Genomic DNA, 21223 nt, shown 5'->3' on the forward strand with positions numbered 1-21223 from the left:
GTATTAAACATTTCAACCCTTGGAAAGAGATATTGTCCATCTACTCTTATCAATACCTCTCATAATCCTATAAACATCTATCATATTTCCCCTCGGCCTCAGCCGCTTCAGAGAAAAGAAACCAAGTTTATTCAACCTCTCATTATTACACATGGCCTCTAATCCAGGAAACGCCCTGGTAATCCTCCTCTGCCTGCTCTCCAAAGCCTCGGTGCCCTTCCCAAAATGAGGTAACCAGAGCAGATGCAGCTAACTAGACTTTTATAAAGCTGCAAGTAGCTTCCTGTCTTTCAAACTCAATGCTTCGACTAATAAAGGCAAACATGTACAGTATGGACCATATCTAACATCTAAGTGCCTGTGTACCAGCATTGCTAATACCGGTTCTATTTCAATTTCATTTAAAGAGGATCCATAATGCTAAATTCCAAACAATGAAGCCTGTCGCGCAAATGGGAAGTAGTATCTTAATGCAGAAGTAGGAATAGGATGATTGTACAGATGAATGAGTGGCTGAGGAACTGGTGCACGGGGTAGGGTTTCAGGTTCTTGGATCATTGGAACCATTTCTGGGGCAGGGATGACCTGTACACAAGGGATGGGTTACACCTAAACTGGAGGGGAACCAGTATCCTCGCCAGGAGGTTTGCGAGTGCTGCTCAGAAGAGTTTAAACTAGTATGGCAAAGGGGAGGAGAGCCAATGCAACCAGGTCAGAAAGTGGAGGGATGGAGGTGAAGGAAGGATAGATATCAAGGTCAGTAAAAACAGGCAGTTGCAAAATAATAGATACAATGGGATGGATATTTTAATGCAAAAGGTAAAGGTGATGAACTTAAAGCATGGATCACTACATGGAACTATGATGATGTCGCCATTACAGAGACTTGGTTGAGAGAGGGACAGGAATGGGTGCTTAATGTCCCAGGATTTCGATGTTCTAGAAAAGATAGAGAGCAGGTAAAGAGGTGGGGGAGTTGCACCACTAATTAAGGACAATAGGCTCTTAGAGGGGACATAATGGAAGGCTTGTCCACTAAGGTCATATCAATAAGGAAAGATGTAAAACTATCGGGTTGTCATGGGGGACTTCAACTTCCCTAATACAAACAGTTGGGGAGATAGAGACCACAAATCCTTATAAGTTTTAAGATAGCTATAAGGATAAATATGGAACTTGTGTTAGAGTATTAACACAAATGAGAGCAATAGGCAGGAGCCAGTGTTCCCTCTAAGGTGTACATGTGCACATGCACACACATCTTTTGCTACTGGCACACAAAGGAATTTAAACTGAGCACAGAAGGTTTTCACCCTGTACCTTGTTGGCAAGATTAAGTATATTTCACGATCATACGTAATCACATTTCCTTTTCCAATTTCTGATGTGGACAGTGCTGACAATGTGGAGATTGCGATGATTTGTCTGCAGATCTTAGAACTGGCTTATTTACACTATTGTTATTGAAGAAATTGTTCAGTGTGCACATATTGTTGTCATTGGGCAAAAAAACTGCATAGCACCGGATTTTTGCGCACACTGGTCATTACAAATTAGAGGGAGCATTGGCAGGAGCTAGGGAGGGTCAATCAAGAACAGCTGTTCTTGGGCAAGTTGACATCTGACATGTACAAGATGTTTAAAGACCAACCGCACAGAGGACAAGACAGATAGGTTCCAGTCAGAAGGAAGAACAAGGAGGGCAAAGCAAGAGAACCTTGGATGTTGACAGAGCTGATAAATTTAGTCAAGAAGAAAAAGGAAAAGTATGTAAAGATTAGGAAGCCAGAAAAGAACTCAGAAAGGGAATCAGGAATGCCAGAAGGGCCCATGAAAAGTCCTTGGCAAGTAGGATTTAAGAGAATCCCAAGGCATTCGATATATACGTCAAGAGCAAGCGTATAACTAGGGAGAGAGTATGACCACTCAAGGATAAAGGAGGAAACATTTGCTTGGATGCAGAGGGTGTGGATGAGGCCCTTAATGAGTACATCAGTATTTACCAAGGAAAAGAACGTGGAAGATAGGGAGATCAGTTTGAGTGCATTGATATGTTGGGGTACTCTGAGGTAAAGGACATCTTCATATCCTCTCCATCCACAGGTAAGGTCCCAGAAGACTGGTGAATAGCTAATGTTGTTCCGTTATTCAAGAAGGGAACCAGGGATAATCTTGAAAACTATAAACCAATGAGTTTCATGTCAGTGGTAGAGAACTTACAGGAGAGAGTTTCTTAGGGATAGGATTTATGAGCCTTTGGAAAACCATGACCTAATTTGGGAGAGCCAGCATGGTTTTCTGTGGGAACATGGATTTTTAGTAAGGTGTTTGATGAGGTCCCTCAGAGCTCATCCAGAAGATTAAAATGCATGGGATCCATGGTAATTTGTCCATCGGGATTCAGAACTGGCTGCTCATTGAAGACAGAGGATAGTGGTTGAAGATACTTTTTCTAGCTGGTGGTCTGTGATTAGTGGCATTGAGCAAGGTCTGTACTGAGACCTCTGTTGTTTGTCATGTATATAAATGAGCTGTATGAAAATGTAGATGGATAGATTAGTAAGTTTGCAGATCATGCAAAAATTGATGGTGTTGTGGATAGTATAAAAATCTGGCAAAGAATACAACGGGATATAGATCAGTTGCAGATATTGATGGAGAAATGTCTGATAGAGTTTAATCCAGTCAAATGTGAAATATTACACTTTGGTAGGTCAAATGCAAAGAGAGAGTACACTGTTAAGGGCAAGATCCTGAATGGTGTTAATGAGCATAGGGATCTCTGGGTCAACTTTCATAATACCCTGAAGGTGGCTGCACAGCTTGATAGGGTGGTCAAGAAAGCATGAAGTGCAGCCAGTATCACCAATGCCATTGCACAGGCACCTTGGTATTAGATATCACCCAAACTATCTTTTGTATTAAAACTAACCACTGACAAGTAAGAACAGTTATAGATTTACACATTTATTGTTGTGCAACCTAATTGGGCAACTTATTACCCCCAACCATCAGGCTCATCATTCAACTTCACTTGACCCATCACAGAACTGTTCCCACAACCTACTGACTTTCTTTAAATCTATGACTGTGTGGCCAAGTACAGCTCCAACACTATATACAAGTTTGCTGAAGACACCCCTGTTGTGGGCTTTATGAAAGGTGGTGGTGAATCAGCATACAGGAGGGAGATTGAAAATTTGGCTGAGTGGTGTAATAACAACAACCTCTTACTCAATGTCTATAAGACCAAGGAACTGATTGTAGATTTCAAGAGAGGGAAACCAGAGGTCCATGAGCCAGTACTCATCAGAGGATCAGAGGTGGAGAGGGTCAGTAACTTTAAATTCCCGGATGTCACTCTCTCAAAGGACCTGTCCTGGACCTATAATATAAATATAATTGCAAAGAAAGCACAGCAGCACCTCTGCTTCCTCCAGAGTCTGCAGAGATTTGGCATGTCATCAAAAACCTTAGCAAACTTCTATTGATGTGTGGTGGAAAGTATGCTGACAAGCTGCATTACACAACCCAGGCAGTGCTCCTTTCTCACTACTGCCATCAGATAGAAGGTACAATTGCCTCAGAACTCATACCATCAGCTTCAGGAACCTCTCAACCTTCAAGCTGTTAAACAAAATGGGACAACTGCACTCATTCAATTTCTGGTGTTCCCACAACAAATGGTCTCACTTATCTTGTTATTTCATTCTTATTATTTATTGCTATTTATTTATATTTGCATTTGCAGTTTGTTGTTCATTGATCTTGTTTACAGTTGCTGTTCTGTAGATTTGCCAAGTATGCCCGCAGGAAAAAGAATCTCAGGGTTGTATATGGTGACATGTATGTACTCTGACAATAGACCAGTGGTGTACACCCCAGAGTTCTGAAAGAGGTGGCTAAAGAAATCGCAGAGGCATCAATCTTAATCTTTCAACGATCACTAAATTCTGGAATGGTTCCGAAAGACTAGAAAATTGTAAATGTCACTCCACATTTCAAGAAGAGAGAGAGTCAGAAGAAAGGAAACTATAGGCCAGTTAGTCTGACCTCAGTGGCTGGAAAGATATTGCAGTCAATTATTAAGGATGAGGTCTCAGTGTACTTTAAAGCACATGATAAAATAAGCCCGTAGTTAGCATGGTTTCCTCAAGGGAAAACCTTACCTGAAAATCTGTGGAATTCTTTGAAGAAGTAACAAGCAGGATAGACAACCAAAGTAGATAACCTCACATTTAAACACATTAAATTGCATCTGAGTGGGCAAATTCATGGCAGGTGCAATTTAATTTGGATAAATGTGAGGTTATCCACTTTGGTTGCAAGAACAGGAAAACAGATTATTATCTGAACAGTGGCCGATTAGGAAAAGGGGAGGTGCAACAAGACCTGGGTGTCATTGTACACCAGTCATTGAAGATGGGCATGCAGGTACAGCAGGTAGTGAAAAAAGCAAATGGTATGTTGGCATTCATAGCAAAAGGATTTGAGTACAGGAGCAGGGAGGTTCTACTGCAGTTGTACAAGGCCTTGGTGAGACTGCACCTAGAATATTGTGTGCAGTTTTGGTCCCCTAATCTGAGGAAAGACATTCTTGCCATAGAAGGGAGTACAGAGAAGTTTCACGAGATTGATTCCTGGGATGGCAGGACTTTCATATGAAGAAAGACTGGATCGACTAGGCTTATACTCACTGGAATTTAGAAGATTGAGGGGGAATCTTATTGAAACGTATAAAATTCTAAAGGGATTGGACAGGCTAGATGCAGGAAGATTGTTTCTGATGTTGGGGAAGTCCAGAATGAGGGGTCACAGTTTAAGGATAAAGGGGAAGCCTTTTAGGACCGAGATGAGGAAAAACTTCTTCACACAAAGAGTGGTGAATCTGTGGAATTCTCTGCCACAGGAAACAGTTGAGGCCAGTTCATTGGCTATATTTAAGAGGAAGTTAGATATGGCCCTACACCAAACTACAAGCGCGTGGTATTAAGGGAAGATTCTAGCATGGCTAAAGCAATGGCTGACAGGCAGGAGGCAAAGAGTGGGAGTAAAGGTAGCCTTTTCTGGCTGGCCACAGGTGACTAGTGGTGTTCTACAGGGTCTGTATTGGGACCAATTCTTTTTCTGTTATTTGTCAATGATTTGGATGATGGAATTGATGGCTTTGTTGCAAAGTTTGTAGGCAATATGAAGATAGATGGAGGGGCAGGTAGTTTTGAGGAGGTAGAGGCTACAGAGGATTTAGACAATTAGGAAAATGGGCAAAGAGACGACGGAATACAGTATTGAGAAGTGTACGGTCATGCATTTTGGTTAAATAAATGAAAGGGTTGACTATTTTCTAAATGGAGAGAAAATACAAAAAACTGAGATTCAAAGGGACTTGGAAGTCCTTGTGCAGGATTCCCTAAAGGTTAATTTTCAGGTTCAGTGCGGTGTCCTCATTTCAAGAGGACTAGAATATAAAAGCAAGAACATAATGTTGAAACTTTATAAAACACTACTGAGGCTTCACTTGGTGTATTGTGAGCAGTTTTGGGCCCCTTAGCTTAGGAAGGATGTGCTGAAACTGAAGAAGATTCAAAGGAGGTTCCCAAAAATGATTTTAGGATTGAATGGCTTGTCATATGAAGAGTGTTTAATGGCTCTGAGCCTGTATTCACTAGAATTCAGAAGAATGAGGGGTGACCTCATTGAAACCTGTCAAATGGTAAAAGGCCTTGAGTGGATGTGGAGAGGATGTTTCCTATGGTGGGAGAGTGTAAGACCAGAGGCCACAGCTTCAAAATAGAGGGGCGTCCTTTTAGAATGGAGATGAGGAGGAATTCCTTTAACCAGAGAGTGGTGAATCGGTGGAATTCTTTGTCACAGGCAGCTGTGGAGCTGTCTTTATGTATATTTAAGGCAGAGATTGATAGATTCTTGATGGGTCAGAGTATGAAGGAATACAGGGAGGAGGCAGGAGATTTGGGCTGAGAAGAAAATGGGATCAGCCATGATGAAATGGCGGAGCAGATTCGATGGGTCAAAATAACCTAATTTTGCTCCTGTATCTTATGGACATGGATATTGTAATGTTTCTTAACATTCAACAAACAGTGAAATTATAACCATGTAACATACAGGCCAGACTGCGCAGGTGTGTGACGTCAGCCAGTTGAGCGCGAACAGTTTAAAAAGAAGGCAGCCATATCCAGCGGGCAACGGAGTGAGAGGTAGCTGAGTGAAAGGGCTTTGGTGGTAATGGGACGAGGCGAGGCAGTTGTTGATTGCAAAAGGAAGTAGTATGTGTGTGAGGCCGGTTTTCTGTGATCGGTGTCAGATGTGGGAGGTCCTGGAGTCTCCCGGCGTCCCAGAAGGCCATATCTGCACCCGGTGCATCGAGATGCAACTCCTGAGGGACCATGTTAGGGAACTGGAGCTGCAGCTCGATGACCTTCATCTGGTCAGGGAGAGTGAGGAAGTGATAGAGAGGAGTTACAGGCAGGTGGTCACTCTGGGGCCACGGGGGCAGAGAAATGGGTCACAGTCAGGAGAGGGAAGGGGAAGAGTCAGGTACTAGTGAGTACCTGTGGCTGTACCCCTTGACAATAAGTACTCCTGTTTGAGTACTGTTGGGAGGAACAGCCTACCTGGGGGAAGCGACAGTGGCCGTGCCTCTGGCATAGAGTCTGGCCCTGTGGCTCAGAAGGGTAGGGAAAGGAAGAGGAAGGCAGTAGTGATAGGGGACTCTATAGTCAGGGGTTCAGACAGGCGATTCTGTGGACGCAGGAAAGAAACTCAGATGGTAGTTTGTCTCCCAGGTGCCAGGGTCCCAGATGTTTCTGATCGCATCCAAGATATCTTATGGTGGGAGGGAGAACAGCCAGAGGTTGTGGTACATACTGGTACCAATGACGTAGGTAGGAAAGGGGAAGAGGTCCTGAAAGAAGACTATAGGGAGTTAGGAAGAAGTTGGAAAGCAGGACCTCAAAGGTAGTGATCTCGGGATTACTGCCTGTGCCACGCAACAGTGAGAATAGGAATAGAATGAGGTGGAGGATAAATGCATGGCTGAGGGAAAGGAGCAGGGGGCAGGGATACAGATCTCTGGATCATTGAGACCTCTTTTGGGGTGGGTGTGACCTGTACAAAAAGGATGGGTTGCACTTGAATCCCAGAGGGACCAATATCCTGGCGAGCATGTTTGATAGAGCTGTTAGGGAGGGTTTAAACTAGTTTGGCAGGGGAGTGGGAATCAGAATGTGAGAGCAGGGATTAAGGTAGAAGGACAAGGGCATGATGCTAAAAGTTCTGAGTTGATGAGGAAGGACAGGCAGGGGATGAAACATAATTGTAGCCAGTTAAAGGGGTTGAAATGTGTCTATTTCAATGGTAGGAGTACTAGGAACAAGGAGGATGAACTTAGAGCATGGATTAGTATGTGGAACTACGATGTTGTGGCCGTTACTGAAACTTGGTTGGAGGAAGGGAAGGATTGGATGATGCAGGTCCTGGGGTTCAGGTGTTTTAAAAGAAATAGGATGGGAGGTAGAAAAGGGGGGGGAATGGCATTGCTGGTCAGGGATAGTATCACAGCTATAGAAAGGGAGGACGCTGCAGAGGGAGTGTCCACTGAGTCGGTCTGGGTGGCAGTCAGAAATAGGAAGGGATCAATCACTGTGCTGGGAGTCGTCTATAGGCCTCCAAATAGCCCTAGGGACACCAAGGAGCAGCTAAGTAGGCAGATTTTAGAATGGTGCAGGAAATACAGGGTAGTAGTTATGGGTGATTTCAACTTCCCTCATATTGACTGGCACCTCCTGAGTGCAAGGGGGATAGATGGGGCTGAATTTGTCAGGTGTGTTAAAGAAGGATTTCTGACACAGTATGTGGACTGGCCGACGAGATGAGAGGCTATACTGGATCTAGTTCTGGGTAATGAACCTGGTCAGGTGACAGACCTCTTGGTGGGGGAGCATTTTGGTGAGAGTGACCACAACTCCCTTAGCTTCAGCATAGCTATGGAAAGGGATAAAATCAGATGAAATGGTAAAGTGCTTAACTGGGGAAGGGCTAACTTTGAAGGGATGAGGCAGGAACTAGCAAGAGTAAATTGGAAGCAGATGTTCAAAGGGGAAAGCCCAGAACTAATGTGGGAGATGTCTAGGGACCACTTGAGCTGGGTTCAGGATAGGTTTGTCCCACTGAGGCAAGGAAAAGGGAACCGTGGCTGATGAAACACGAGGCAACTCGTCAAGAGGAAAAAGGAAGCATATGTTAAATATAAGAAGCAGGAAGTAGGAGGGGCTTATGAGAAATATAGGGTAGCCAGGAAGGAGCTAAAGAAAGGACTTAGGAGAGCTGAAGGGGGCATGAGAAGGCCTTGGCATGTAGGATTAAGGAGAACCCCAAGACGTTCTATGCGTATGTGAAGAACAGGAGGATGACGAGAACGAAGGTGGGACCACTAAAGGATAAAGAGGGCAATGTGCCTGGAGGCGGAGGAGGTCCTAAATGAGTACTTTGCTTCAGTATTCACAAGTGAAAAGGATCTTGATCAGGGTGAGGTTGAAGTCGAGCGGGCCTGTGTGCTGGACAGTGTGGAGATTACGGAAGAAGTAGTGCTGAATCTTCTTAAAAACATTAAGATTGATAAATCCCCAGGGCCGGATTTGATACACCCCAGGTTGTTGTGGGAATTGAGAGGAGATCATTGGAGCATTAGCTATGATCTTTGAATCCTCTTTGGCTGCAGGAGAAGTACCAGAGGACTGGAGAATGGCAAATGTAGTTCCCTTGTTTAAAAAAAGGTAATAGGGAGAAACCTGGGAACTGTAGACCGGTGAGTCTTACGTCGGTGGTCTGCAAACTACTGGAAAGGATTCTTAAGGATAGGATCTACGAGCATTTGGAGAAGTACAGTCTACTCATGGATAGTCAACATGGCTTTGTGAAGGGAAGATCGTGCCTCACGAACCTGATTGAGTTTTTTGAAGAGGTAACAAAAGTAATTGATGAGGGTAGGGCAGTGGATGTGGTCTACATGGACTTTAGCAAATCATTTGACAAGGTCCCTCACAAGAGACTCATCCAGAAAGTCATGAGGCATGGGATAAGTGGAACCTTGGCTGTTTGGATAAAAAATTGGCTTAAAGGAAGAAAGCAGAGGGTAGTTGTGGATGGAAAGTATTCTGCCTGGAGGTCGGTGACTAGTGGAGTGGCCGCAGGGATCTGTCCTGGGACCCCTGCTATTTGTGATTTTTATAAATGACCTGGATGTAGAAGCGGAAGGATGGGTGAGTAAGTTTGCAGATGACACGAAGATTGGAGGAGTTGTGGATGGAGCTGTAGGTGGTCGAAGGTTACAAGAGGATATAGAAAGGCTGCAGAGTTGGGCAGAAAAATGGCAGATGGAGTTCAATCCGGACAAGTGTGAGGTGATGCATTTCGGAAGGACAAACCAGAAGACTGAGTTCAGGATTAATGGTCAGTTACTTAAGAGTGTGGATGAACAAAGGGACCTTGGGGTTCAAATCCATACTTCCCTCAAGGTCGTTGCGCAGGTTGTTAGGGTAGTTAAGAAGGCCTATGGGATGCTAGGCTTCATTAACCGGGGGATTGAGTTCAAGAGTAGAGAGGTCATGTTGCAACTCTACAAATCTCTGGTGAGACTGCACTTAAGAGTATTGTGTTCAATTCTGGTCACCTCATTATAGGAAGGATGTGGAAGCTATGGAGAGGGTGCAGAGGAGATTTACCAGGATGTTGCCTGGTTTGGAGAACAAGCCATATGAAGCAAGGTTAGCAGAACTGGGACTTTTCTGTTTGGAGTGTAGAAGAATGAGAGGGGACTTGATAGAATTCTACAAGATTATGAGAGGCATAGACAGGGTGGATAGTCAGTACCTGTTTCCCAGGGCACCAGTAGCAAACACCAGAGGGTATATGTACAAAATTAAGGGAGGGATGTTTAGGGGAGATATCAGGGGTATGTTTTTTTTTTACACAGAGTGTTGTGAGTGCCTGGAGTGACTTGCCAGGGATGGTGGTGGAGGCTAAAACAGGGGTATTTAAGAACCCTTTGGACAGGCACATGGATGAAAGAAAAATAGAGGGTTATGGGGTAGTGTGGGTTTAGTACTTTTTTTTAAGGATTATATGGGTTTGCACAACATGGAGGGCTAAAGGGCCTGTACTGTGCTGTAATGTTCTATGGTTCTAAATTTAGAAGAAGGATTAAAAGTAATCAGTAAAAATCGAGGGTGGCACAGTAATGTTCCACCAGTGATCCGAGTCCACTTCCCCACTCTCTGAGGAAGTTGTCCATTTTTCCTCATGAGTTTCCTCCGATTTCCAAAGGCCCATGGGTTAGTAGGTTAATTGTTCAAATGCAATTGGGCAGTGTGGACTCATTGGGTCTGAAGTATCTGTTTCTGTGCTCTCTAAATAAGAAATAATAAAAATGTTTCATCAGCTGTAATGTGGATCTGGATCGTGCAGTCAGCAAAAGTGGAGGGAAAATTATTGTATTGCTACCTGGCCTGCTGTGTTCCACCAGCATTTTGTGTATCTCAAACGCATCTCTCCCATTTCCCGCACATCTGCCCTCACCCCATCCGCCCACCACCTCACTTGGGATAGGGTTCCCCTTGTCCTCACCTACCACCCCACCAGCCTCCAGGTCCAACATATAATTCTCCGTAACTTACGCCACCTCCAACGGGATCCCACTACCAAGCACATCTTTCCCTCCCCCACTCTTTCTGCTTTCAGCAGGGATCGCTCCCTACGCGACTCCCTTGTCCATTCATCCCCCCCATCCCTTCCCACCGATCTCCCTCCTGGCACTTATCCTTGTAAGCAGAACAAGTGCTACACCTGCCCTTACACTTCCTCCCTCACCACCATTCAGGGCCCCAGACAGTCCTTCCAGGTGAGGCGACACTTCACCTGTGAGTCGGCTGGTGTGGTATACTGCATTCGGTGCTCCCGGTGTGGCCTTTTATATATTGGTGAGACCCGACGCAGACTGGGAGACCATTTCACTGAACACCTACGCTCTGACCGCCAGAGAAAGCAGGATCTCCCAGTGGCCACACATTTTAATTCCACGTCCCATTCCTATTCTGATATGTCTATCCATGGCCACCTCTACTCAAGATGAAGCCACACTCGGGTTGGAGGAATAACACCTTATATACCGCTGGGTAGCCTCCAATCTGATGGCATGAACATTCACTTCTCTAACTTCCGTTAATTCCCCTCCTTCCCTTCTTACCCCATCCCTGATATATTTAGTTTTTTCCCCCCTCTTTTTTTCTCTCTCTCTGCCCATCACTCTGCCTGTTCTCCATCTCCCTGTGGTGCTCCCCTCCCCCTTTCTCCCGAGGCCTCCCGTCCCATGATCCTTTCCTTTCTCCAGCTCTGTATCCCTTTTGCCAATCACCTTTCCGGCTCTCAGCTTCACCCCACCCCCTCCGGTCTTCTATCCTTTAGCATTTTCCCCTCCCCCTCCTACTTTCAAATCTCTTACTACCTTTCCTTTCAGTTAGTCCTGACGAAGGGTCTCGGCCCGAAACATCAACAGTGCTTCTCCTTATAGATGCTGCCTGGCCTGCTGTGTTCCACCAGCATTTTGTATGTGTGGCAAAATTACTCTTCATTTTTAAAGTATTTGGATGATCTAAAGAATTGTAACCTTCTTCATATAACTCAAGCCCTGTGATCCAACAATGTCCTTGTGAAGTTTTTTTGTGCACCCTTTCTAACTTAATCACATCCTACTGTGAGTAGCCAGTAGAACAGGAGCTGGGAAGTAAGATAAAGCTAAATAGTTATCTTTTATTTTGCTGCTTGGACGTCATGGATTAAGTGGCATACTTTTTGTGTCATAAATGATTACAAAGAGTTTTATAACAATGCAATCCTTATACACTTCTGTAACCCCCTGGGTCGCCTCAGGCTCGCTCAGCTCATTCTCGTCTAGGGGGAGCAGCCTTCAGCCCCGCCAAACTGGGTAATCAGCTTGTGTGAATGCTGTGTGATGTCCCCGCCTCGCCAAATAACAGACAGGACACCATATGTGATTAAATGATTACAATTTATAAAGATTACTATAACTCAGTGATTAATAACGATATGAAGGAAAAGAAAATAAAGAAAAGGCGCCAAACTTATCAAAGTCCAAACCTCTTCGTGCACAACCGTTGGAGCTCAATTACCGAAGTCTTCTGGCCACCATTCGATCCCCTCCGAACTCCTTGACTCGCAGCTCAGGACCACCTGAAGTGGTCAACCAAGCACATCTATCTTCGTCTCCTCTCCTCAGGGTACCTCCTGGCCTTGGAGCCCCGCTTGGGGTCCATTCCTTGCCCAGTTTACAGCATCGCGTCCTCTCTCTCTCACCCCCTCGCGCCGATCTCCCCAAAAGCCCGCCAACAATAGCTTACAGACTCAGAAGAAAGAACAACATTAATCCCAATTGGTTAACAAAGGAATACAATTCTCATTATCAGTAAATTTTAACCCAAACAAGCTTCCAGCACTCTCGCAAAGAAGCATTCCTACTTTTAACAAAACAAAGAAGCCATTTTGATTAACATACGCAGTAACAAAGAAAAAGAAGAAACCCCCTTTACACTTCCATTCCCCATCAGAAGGCCTCAAAGCCCTCCACTACTTTCTTGACAATACACCTCACCAGTTCCCTACCACCACCACACTCCTCCGGTTGGCGGAACTGGTACTCACACTTAATAATTTCTCTTTCGGTTCTTCCCATTTTCTTCAGACGAAGTGTGTAACTGTGGGCATTCACATGGGCCCCAGCCATGCCTGCCTCTTCGTTGGTTAGTCTATGCTCCAAATCTATACTGGTACTGCTCCCCAACTTTTCCTTCGCTACATTAATGACTACATTGGTGCTGCTTCCTGCACCATGCTGAGCTCGTCAATTTCATTGACTTTGCCTCTAACTTCCACCCAGCCCTCAAATTCACTTGGTCCATCTCGGACACTTCTCTCCCCTTTCTCGATCTCTCGGTCTACATCTCTGGAGACAGACTGTCCACTGACAACTTATATAAACCCACTGACTCTCATAACTACCTCGACTATACCTCTTCCCACCCTGCCATGTGCAAAAATGCTATTCCCTATTCCCAGTTCCTCCGTCTCCGCCGCATCTGCTCGCAGGATGAGGCTTTCCATTCCAGGACATCTCAAATGTTGTCTTTCTTTGAAGATCGTGGTTTCCCTTCTGCCGTCATCAATGATGCCCTCACCCACCTCTCCTCCATTTCCTGCACTTCGGCCCTCACCCCATCCTCCCGTCACCACAACAGGGACTGGGTTCCCCTTGTTCTCACCTGCCACCCCACCAGTCTCTGGATCCAGCATATTATCCTCCACAACTTCCGCCACCTTCAACAGGACCCCACCACTAAGCACATCTTTCCCTCTCTACCCCTCTCTGCTTTCCGCAGGGATCGTTCCCTCTGCGACTACCTGGTCCACACGTCCCTCCCCACAGAACTCCCACCTGACACTTAACCCTGCAAGCACAAATCCTACACCTGTCCCCACACCTCCCCCCTTACCACCATTCAGGGCCCCAAACAGTCCTTCCAGCTGAGGCAACACTTCACTTGTGAGTCTGTTGGGGTCATTTATTGCATCCGGTGCTCCCGGTGTAGCCTCCTCTACATCGGTGAGAGCAGACGCAGATTGGGGGACAGCTTCGTCCTCCACAACAGACAGGATCACCCGGTTGCCACCAACTTCAACTCTGCTTCACTTTCCCATTCGGGTATGTCCATACATGGCCTCCTCTACTGCCATGATGAGGTCAAACTCAGGTTGGAGGAGCAACACCTCATAAACCATCAGGGTAGTCTCCAGCTCCTTGGCATGAACATTGAATTCTCCAACTTACTGTAATTCCCCCCTCCTCCCTTCCCCCATCCCAGTTTCACTCTGCCTCCTCCTCCAGCTGCCTATCACCTCCCTCATGGTTCTGCCGCCTTCTACTACCCATAGTGCTTTCCCCTTACATTCCTTCTTCACTTTTCCTGCCTATCCCCTCCCTGCTTCTCCTCCCCCACCCCTTGATCTTTCCCCTTACTAGTTTTTCACCTGGCACCTACCAGCCTTCTTCCCACCCTCCCCCCAACTTCTTTATAAGGCCCCTGTCCCCTCCCTCTTCAGTCCTGACAAAGGGTCTCGGCCCGAAACGTTGACTGTTCGTTTCCACGGATGCTGTCCGACCTGCTGAGTTCCTCCAGCGTGTTGTGCGTGTTGCTTTGACCCCAGCATCTGCAGTGTATTTTGTGTTTACAAAGTATTTTAGTTTGTTAAATGTGGTTCCTGCTTTATTTGTGTATGCAAAGTTATCTGCCATCTTAACAAGATTTAACCAGTTATTGTCCACTCTTTTCCAGGTGGATTTATTCAGTAAATCCCTATTACTAATCCCTATACATTTGGAAATTCATTGGTCACTATTAACAGTTGACCTTCCAAATAGGAAAATTTGTCTCTATGATTCTCAAGGCATCCATTTTAATTCCTGTGTTCAGGTAAGACAATTTTACTGAAGAGTTTTTAATCACATTTTTAAAACCTTTTTTTTAAAAGGTAGTGATACTTGCTGGTAACTTGGTCTGTGAATGGTATTATGAGCCTATTCCTGTATTTCTTGGGTGGGTCTTGGTTAACATCCATAGCTGAATGACCTATCAATGTATGATAATTAATCATTCAACCATGAAATCCAACCTTTTCATGCAAATATTTCACGTTGCTAGAGGAACCATGATGCATAACCCTGTTAGATATTATTCTTCCTTTTCTATTCCAGTTGATGAAGCAGATTGTAAGAGTCCCACTGTCATAAATTAATACAATTCTGATTTCCCTCTTTACACTGCATATAATTTCCCAGAGGTTCCTTAAGTTTGTCATAGCTGGGGAGGGGGATAGTGAGGATAAGCTCCCAATACCTATTGTATACTCCCAATGACCTGTGTCTCAAATAGCTTCTGACTACCAGGTCCTGCTACTGGTCTTCACATGTGGCTTAGCTACTAAACCAATGGAACTGTATAAACTGACAGGAGAAATGGTAAAGATGGGTTACTGGTGCCTTAAAACCAGTGGCTTTGGACAGATGGGGATCCTCAGCCATGTTTGGCAGCTCATCTAGGAGAGGAAAAACTCAAAAACCTCTGCTGAGATAAGCATTTATTCCAAGTTTCTCTAGGACTGGACTTTGAATGACAGCCCAGTAACATAACTGTACTTTACATGGCTATTGTGACAGATAGTGAATTGAATATCTCTATGAATTAATCTTAGGCAGAAGCACTCACTGAATTGGAGATGTTTTCAGATGAGAACAGTAAACAGTTACTTAAAGTATTTTGACAAATTCTAAAGAATTCAGGTTTTATAAAAATGTGCGTATTTATTTTTTTTACTTTTCCCATTTTCTCAGGAGGTAGCCAGGAGTACATTTTCTTTCTTTAACACGAAGACAGCCTCAAAGTCTTAATTGTTCGCAGTATTTAGATATTTCACTCGAATCCTCCATGCCCTTGGAATTAATTATTTGAAGGTCTGGAGTAGATCAGCAATTTAATACACAGGAATTTAATGAACAGCTGGAGCTATTCGGGTTTCAACATCTTTTTGTCCAAGTCGAATAAAGATGCTAAAGGGTAAGGGACACATATCCCAACCACAAACATCCTCTTCCAGTCACACATTAAGACTGATGATACCTGTTTTTAATTCTTAATTGCCTACACTGTGACTTGAAACTGTATTTTCAAAATGGTGACCACGCTGCCTCTTTCTTTTGGTTCATAGAACATCCTAAAATATTTAAAAACAGAAGCTGGTGAGCGAAATTGCCCTGCATTCCTGGAAGGGTGGAAAGCTTTTGCCACAACAGTAAGTTTTAGCCGGACTGGCATCCTTCTGAGTCTCATAAAAATATTACAGGTATCTTAGCAAAGGAAAATTAACTGTGAAAGTGGCTAGGATAAAATTGATGGGAGAGTTATTAGAAAGGCTTATTGCATTTAAAATAGAGAGAAATTACTTCCTCTAGATGGCATGCATCCTTGGTTGCTTAGGAAAGTAAAGGAGAAAATGGCAAAGGCTTAGTCTGTAGCCTTCTAAACTACTACGCATGCTATTTAGACATTGCTTATGTTGTCTCCACCTTCTTACATTCTACAACACTACTGTTTTCTGACCTCCTCGTTCTAACAAGTCTTTGATCGATCTCTCACTCTCTCTGTGCTGCCTGATCTGCTGAGTTTGTGTACCCCATTTTGTTCCAGCAAAACTTCCTTACTTTTGTAGTCCAGCCTTTGCAATAATGGACAACTGTTTGCCCTCCTAATTGCTTCTTGAGCCTGCATACTTAATTTCTGCATCTCACAATCCCTCTCTGTTCCTACATTTCTCACTCTATAATTGTATTAGAAACTTAGAAAACCTACAGCACAATACAGGCCCTTCGGCCCACAATGCTGTGCCGAAGATGTACTTACTTAGAAATTACCTAGGTTACCCACTGCCCTCTTTTTCTAAGCTCCATGTACCTATCCAAGAGCCTCTTAAAAGACCCTTCTTTCTTCTATTCTTTTACCAAATTGTGTAACTGAATTTTTCCATTTGGTGCACCATCTGTTACCTCTATTACACTCATTTTCCTTTGCAGATTTGCAGCCTCTCACAGCTGGTTTCCTGCCTATCCATGAGGCATTGTATCCACCTCTTACTGTTTTAGACATTGAAATTGTATACAAGTGAAGGTTAAGGTTTATGGTATTATTTTCACATCCTTCTGGGCAAGTGGGGTGCTTTATATTTTACAGTAAGTTTAGTAAACTCTATACTGTTCTGCAGTTTGCAGTGATTGAAGTTGTATAGATTGGCTTTCTGAATTTTTCATAGAATAGTATAGCACAGAAAAAGGCCCCCACCCCTCCAGCTAAAAGTAAATCAAAAATCAATCCCTCCTTCCTACACGATGTCCATATCCCTCCATCTTCCTCACATTTATGTGCCTATCTAAACGTCCCTTAATAGCCTTTCATGTATTTGCCTCTACCACCATACCAGGCAGCACATTCCAGGTATCTATCACTCTGAGTAAAAAACTTAACCCTACGTCCCCCTTGAACCTACCCCTTCTCACCTTCAATGCATGCCTTCTGTGATTAGACATTTCTTCCCTGGGAAAAAGATGCTCCCTGTCTATCTGTGCCACTCATAATCTTAAAATCTTCTATCAGATCTCCCCCAATATGAACTTTCCATAGGAAAAGGTAGAATATCCTCATTCATGAACAAACAGTACACCACCACTCTTTAATTTTTTCTGTAATTGATTAATTCTCCAATAGCACTGTCCACTCAGCACCCAAATATTATTATATTATGTGTCCTAAATCTATTTGGTAAGCATCTCTATAATTAATTTTAGAAAATTCATTTCGGGCAGAAAAGAAGGCTAGCTTTAAATTTTGCTGGGCACTATAAGAAACAGATGCTGGGGTTGGCTTAAAACTCTTAACCCTGTAGGCACAGTACCAATCTGCAATTACAAAAATAGGATCAAAATTGCCATTAGTGGTGGAAGGTTCAGACAATTTAAAATGGACTGTTGAATTATTTAATCTAATGTTCTGTATTCTTCTTCCATAGTGCATTCCTCAGCAGAAAAATGATAGTGACTGTGGTGTATTTGTGCTTCAGGTAGGTTGACTTTCTATCTTCCCTGATTTAATTGTGCAGTTAGAGTACACTGACTAACAAAATGTTTAAACCAGCACTGAAGAAGAAGCAGGGTCCTGCCAGCAGTATTCTATCTCCTGATTGATTTTGGAGAAGTAAGGTGTTTTCCATTTCTCACACTATAAATACTGTACTCAGCAAATGTTATAATCAAATTGTTGTGGAGCTGGTACAGTATCTGAAATCAATTAAGAGATAAGGAAAACAAGCTGGAAGTGGTAAGGAAGGAATTTATCTTTTCTGATTGTTTTTTTAAGACCTGTTCTGAATTTTAATTGAAACATTTTCACGTTTTAAGTTCCAAAAACTGTTACTTCATATTGCCATATCAGAACTATTAAGGACTTGCCTAATCACTTCACTATGATATATGAGCAGTAGATAGGTCGAACTCTAAAATAAAGGGTATTTAATGTTGTTTATGTGCTCCAAAACATGTGGCAAAATAAGAAATCAAATTTGAAATTCTAAAATTTAAAGTCTATCAGAATTTGAAAACAAGGACTTAACAAGATGGTTTGATGCTGTGTAATTATTTTTATTATCAAAAATGAAGTCTGCATAGTGTTTCCTCAGTATAGTGTGAACAGGTATTAGTGTGCTGGATCTAGATTCTGAAACTAGAATATATAGTATTTTACAAAGCATGTAAAGATAGAACTGTCAACCATGCCATCTAGTCCTGGGTTACATCGGCAACCTGCCCAATATTCTTTCTTCAGCTGATGCCATCAAAATAAAAAATTAGTAATTAATTGTTTCTGTTGGTATCTTCATGCACACAAAATCATTACTGTATTATTAAATTAATACTAAAATAACATTTGCATGTGTTTCTTGAAAGTACAATGAGCTACATGAGTATTGAATACATGAGTATTTTCCCACATCCTGCCAGTATTTCAAAGCAGTTTGTTAAAGTTGTTCATACCAAACTTTTTGATTGTCCTTCTAGTACTGCAAGTGCCTGGCTCTAGGACGACCCTTTCAGTTTTCTCAAAAAGACATGCCTGAAGTAAGAAAATTGATCTACAGAGAACTGTGTGAGTGCAAGCTTATGGAGTGAGCAAGCAAACAGTATGAATCTGACTGAAACTCCTCACAGGAAACTGCATTCCAGCAGATAGTTGTGGCCAAATGTTGTTTTGTAATATCTCAAAGGAGAAGAGAAACAAAGCAGGGAGGGGGCTGAAGCACTAAAGAACCAGTGGCAGTGTTTGCCTGCTTTCCAGGTGTGTGCATGGCCCAGACATCTTCAGACTTGATAGAAGCACAACTTTGCTTGTTTGCCCAGTTGCTGACAAATTGCATGTAGCAGTAGACTATAAATTTAGACTTCCTTATTGTCTCCATATTTCTGAAACCTCGAGTAAAGGAAGTAGAAAAATTTACAATAACTTAGCAAGGAGAAAACTAAAGTCTTAGTGTAGAAACTGACCCAGGTATTGATAAGCGAAGGCCCTTCTTATCCATGAAGGGGATTTTCTGTTTCCATGGATGTTTAATGCTCATTAGGTCATTGTGTTAAGCTGCGACTTAAAATATTTAAGCCAAACTATTAAACGGTTTTGTTTCACATACATGTACAATGGGTTACTATCTGAAATTTCTCAATTTCAATAGTGAAATGATGGACTGGTTTGCTAGAGTGATATAATAATCCATCTCAAAGTTGATGTGTAAGTTTACCTGGTTCAGTAATGGTAGAAAATCCTTCCTCCTTCTGATTAATATTGTTTTATAGTATTTTACTTACTGCTGCTAACTTAAGTTTTACTCTGAAAGGTGAAGAGCACAAAGTGGATATCTAGATATTGCAAACCTGAATTTAGTAAACTTTATCCTGTTTTAATGTTATTTGAACTTGATCATTACCGGAAAAGTAATCATGCATCCTCCTCTTGTCTGTCTTAAAAAGAGGTTGGCTGCTTTGATAAACAGAGGGCACTTGACTTATTACCCAATGTACCAGTGACCAGTTGTGCACAGGTCAGACCAGCTAAGGACACTGATTTTAAAGATAATTGAGAAACCTTGTCCTTATTTTACCGATTTGAAAACAATTCTAATTCAAAAACAGCCATAGTGTGATTTGATTACGGATTTTTAGTCCGTTACAGTACAGCCCTCTGCCTACTTGTTTATCCTTTAATATGTGATTTTATTTTTCATATGGTCAAATTATGAGATATAATCTAAAACTGGCATCTTATTGATGTGAACTTTATCCTAATTCAGACTATAGAAATTGAGTGAAGAGTAAGAGCAACAATGCTCATTTTGAAAACAGTGTCAACTATCTTTGTACTCTGCTCAATTGATATTACAGCAAGATTTCAGATTTTATAAAACTTGAATTCACTCATTTTGTTTTCAAAATTGTGCTCAACCTTACTGTCTGCACTAAATTCAGAATATTGATTTCATATTCATATGCTTTAAACAATCAATTCTTCCTGTTAAGATTAAATCCATACGTGAGAAATGATTAAAACCTTCTAAATTATTGAATGGTCTGGGTCTCAAGCACAACAGTTAGAAAACGATCTTAGTAATTCCAGAAACTTACACATAGTTCAGGATTCTGAGAATAAATAGCTTTTACTTGATACTTGCATTTTCATAATCCAGAAATAAATGCTTAAATCTGAATTCCCAGAATCTCCAGCGAAGCCATCCCAGTTGAATTGGTGACCTTGTATTCATTCCGTATTCAGAGTTTAGCAGCGCAATGCATCATACAACCAGTCGGTAAAAATGTTACATTTATAAACATTAGTGCAATAACAAAGTGTAAGGTAGATAATTTTTTAAAAACTCACAAAAGGTTGTAATTAGTTCTATGTTGTTATGGAATTGAACAATAAAGTATTTGAGTATTTAACCCTTTCTTTGTTACTGATCGTTCTCAAAAACTTTCATTTCTATGGAGTAAAATCTTCTCTTTGGGATCTTTTCTATATGGAAATAGTTTTGTTCAATTGACTAAGATTAGTTATTCAGTTTTTAAATACAAAATCTTTTAACACAATGGGTTTAGGAATTATTTCTGAATCAAAACACCTGTCACTTGAGAGATTATACTAGCTTGATTTAACCTCAACTCTGAATATCAATTTATACAAGTTTTAAGTGGCCGTCTAAATATTAGAAAAAAATTAGAAGTTTATATAGCACAACATAAGAATCAAGGAAAAGTAATCGATATTGGGAAATTACAGTTTGGCTGTAGAATTAACACCACAGATTATGGGAAGGTTGTAAAATCAAATTTGGTGTTCTCCAGGTCCAGCTATACCTGTGTCAGTTTTCTACATCATCTATAACTTTTGAACCAAACTGTGCCACAAATCTTGGGTGTTCTGAGTGGTCAACTTATAATTTGCAGTTCCTACTGTTTAACCATTATAATAAAAGTTCACACAGGACT

General features: G+C 42.4%; 1 protein-coding gene across 1 annotated transcript in view; it reads left to right on the plus strand.

Moving 5' to 3' along the window:
* LOC140725638 (uncharacterized) overlaps positions 1 to 21138 on the plus strand; it is a 35234-nt gene extending 14096 nt beyond the window's left edge. The window contains exons 7-10 of the mRNA XM_073041352.1: positions 14424 to 14561; positions 15853 to 15936; positions 17704 to 17754; positions 18749 to 21138. Of these exons, the coding sequence (XP_072897453.1) occupies positions 14424 to 14561; positions 15853 to 15936; positions 17704 to 17754; positions 18749 to 18859 (384 nt within the window). The 3' untranslated portion in view covers positions 18860 to 21138. The remainder of the gene's footprint in view (positions 1 to 14423; positions 14562 to 15852; positions 15937 to 17703; positions 17755 to 18748) is intronic.
* Positions 21139 to 21223: the final 85 nt, after the last annotated feature.

The sequence above is a fragment of the Hemitrygon akajei genome, chromosome 3 (genome assembly GCF_048418815.1).
Source record: "Hemitrygon akajei chromosome 3, sHemAka1.3, whole genome shotgun sequence".
NCBI lineage: Eukaryota > Metazoa > Chordata > Chondrichthyes > Myliobatiformes > Dasyatidae > Hemitrygon > Hemitrygon akajei.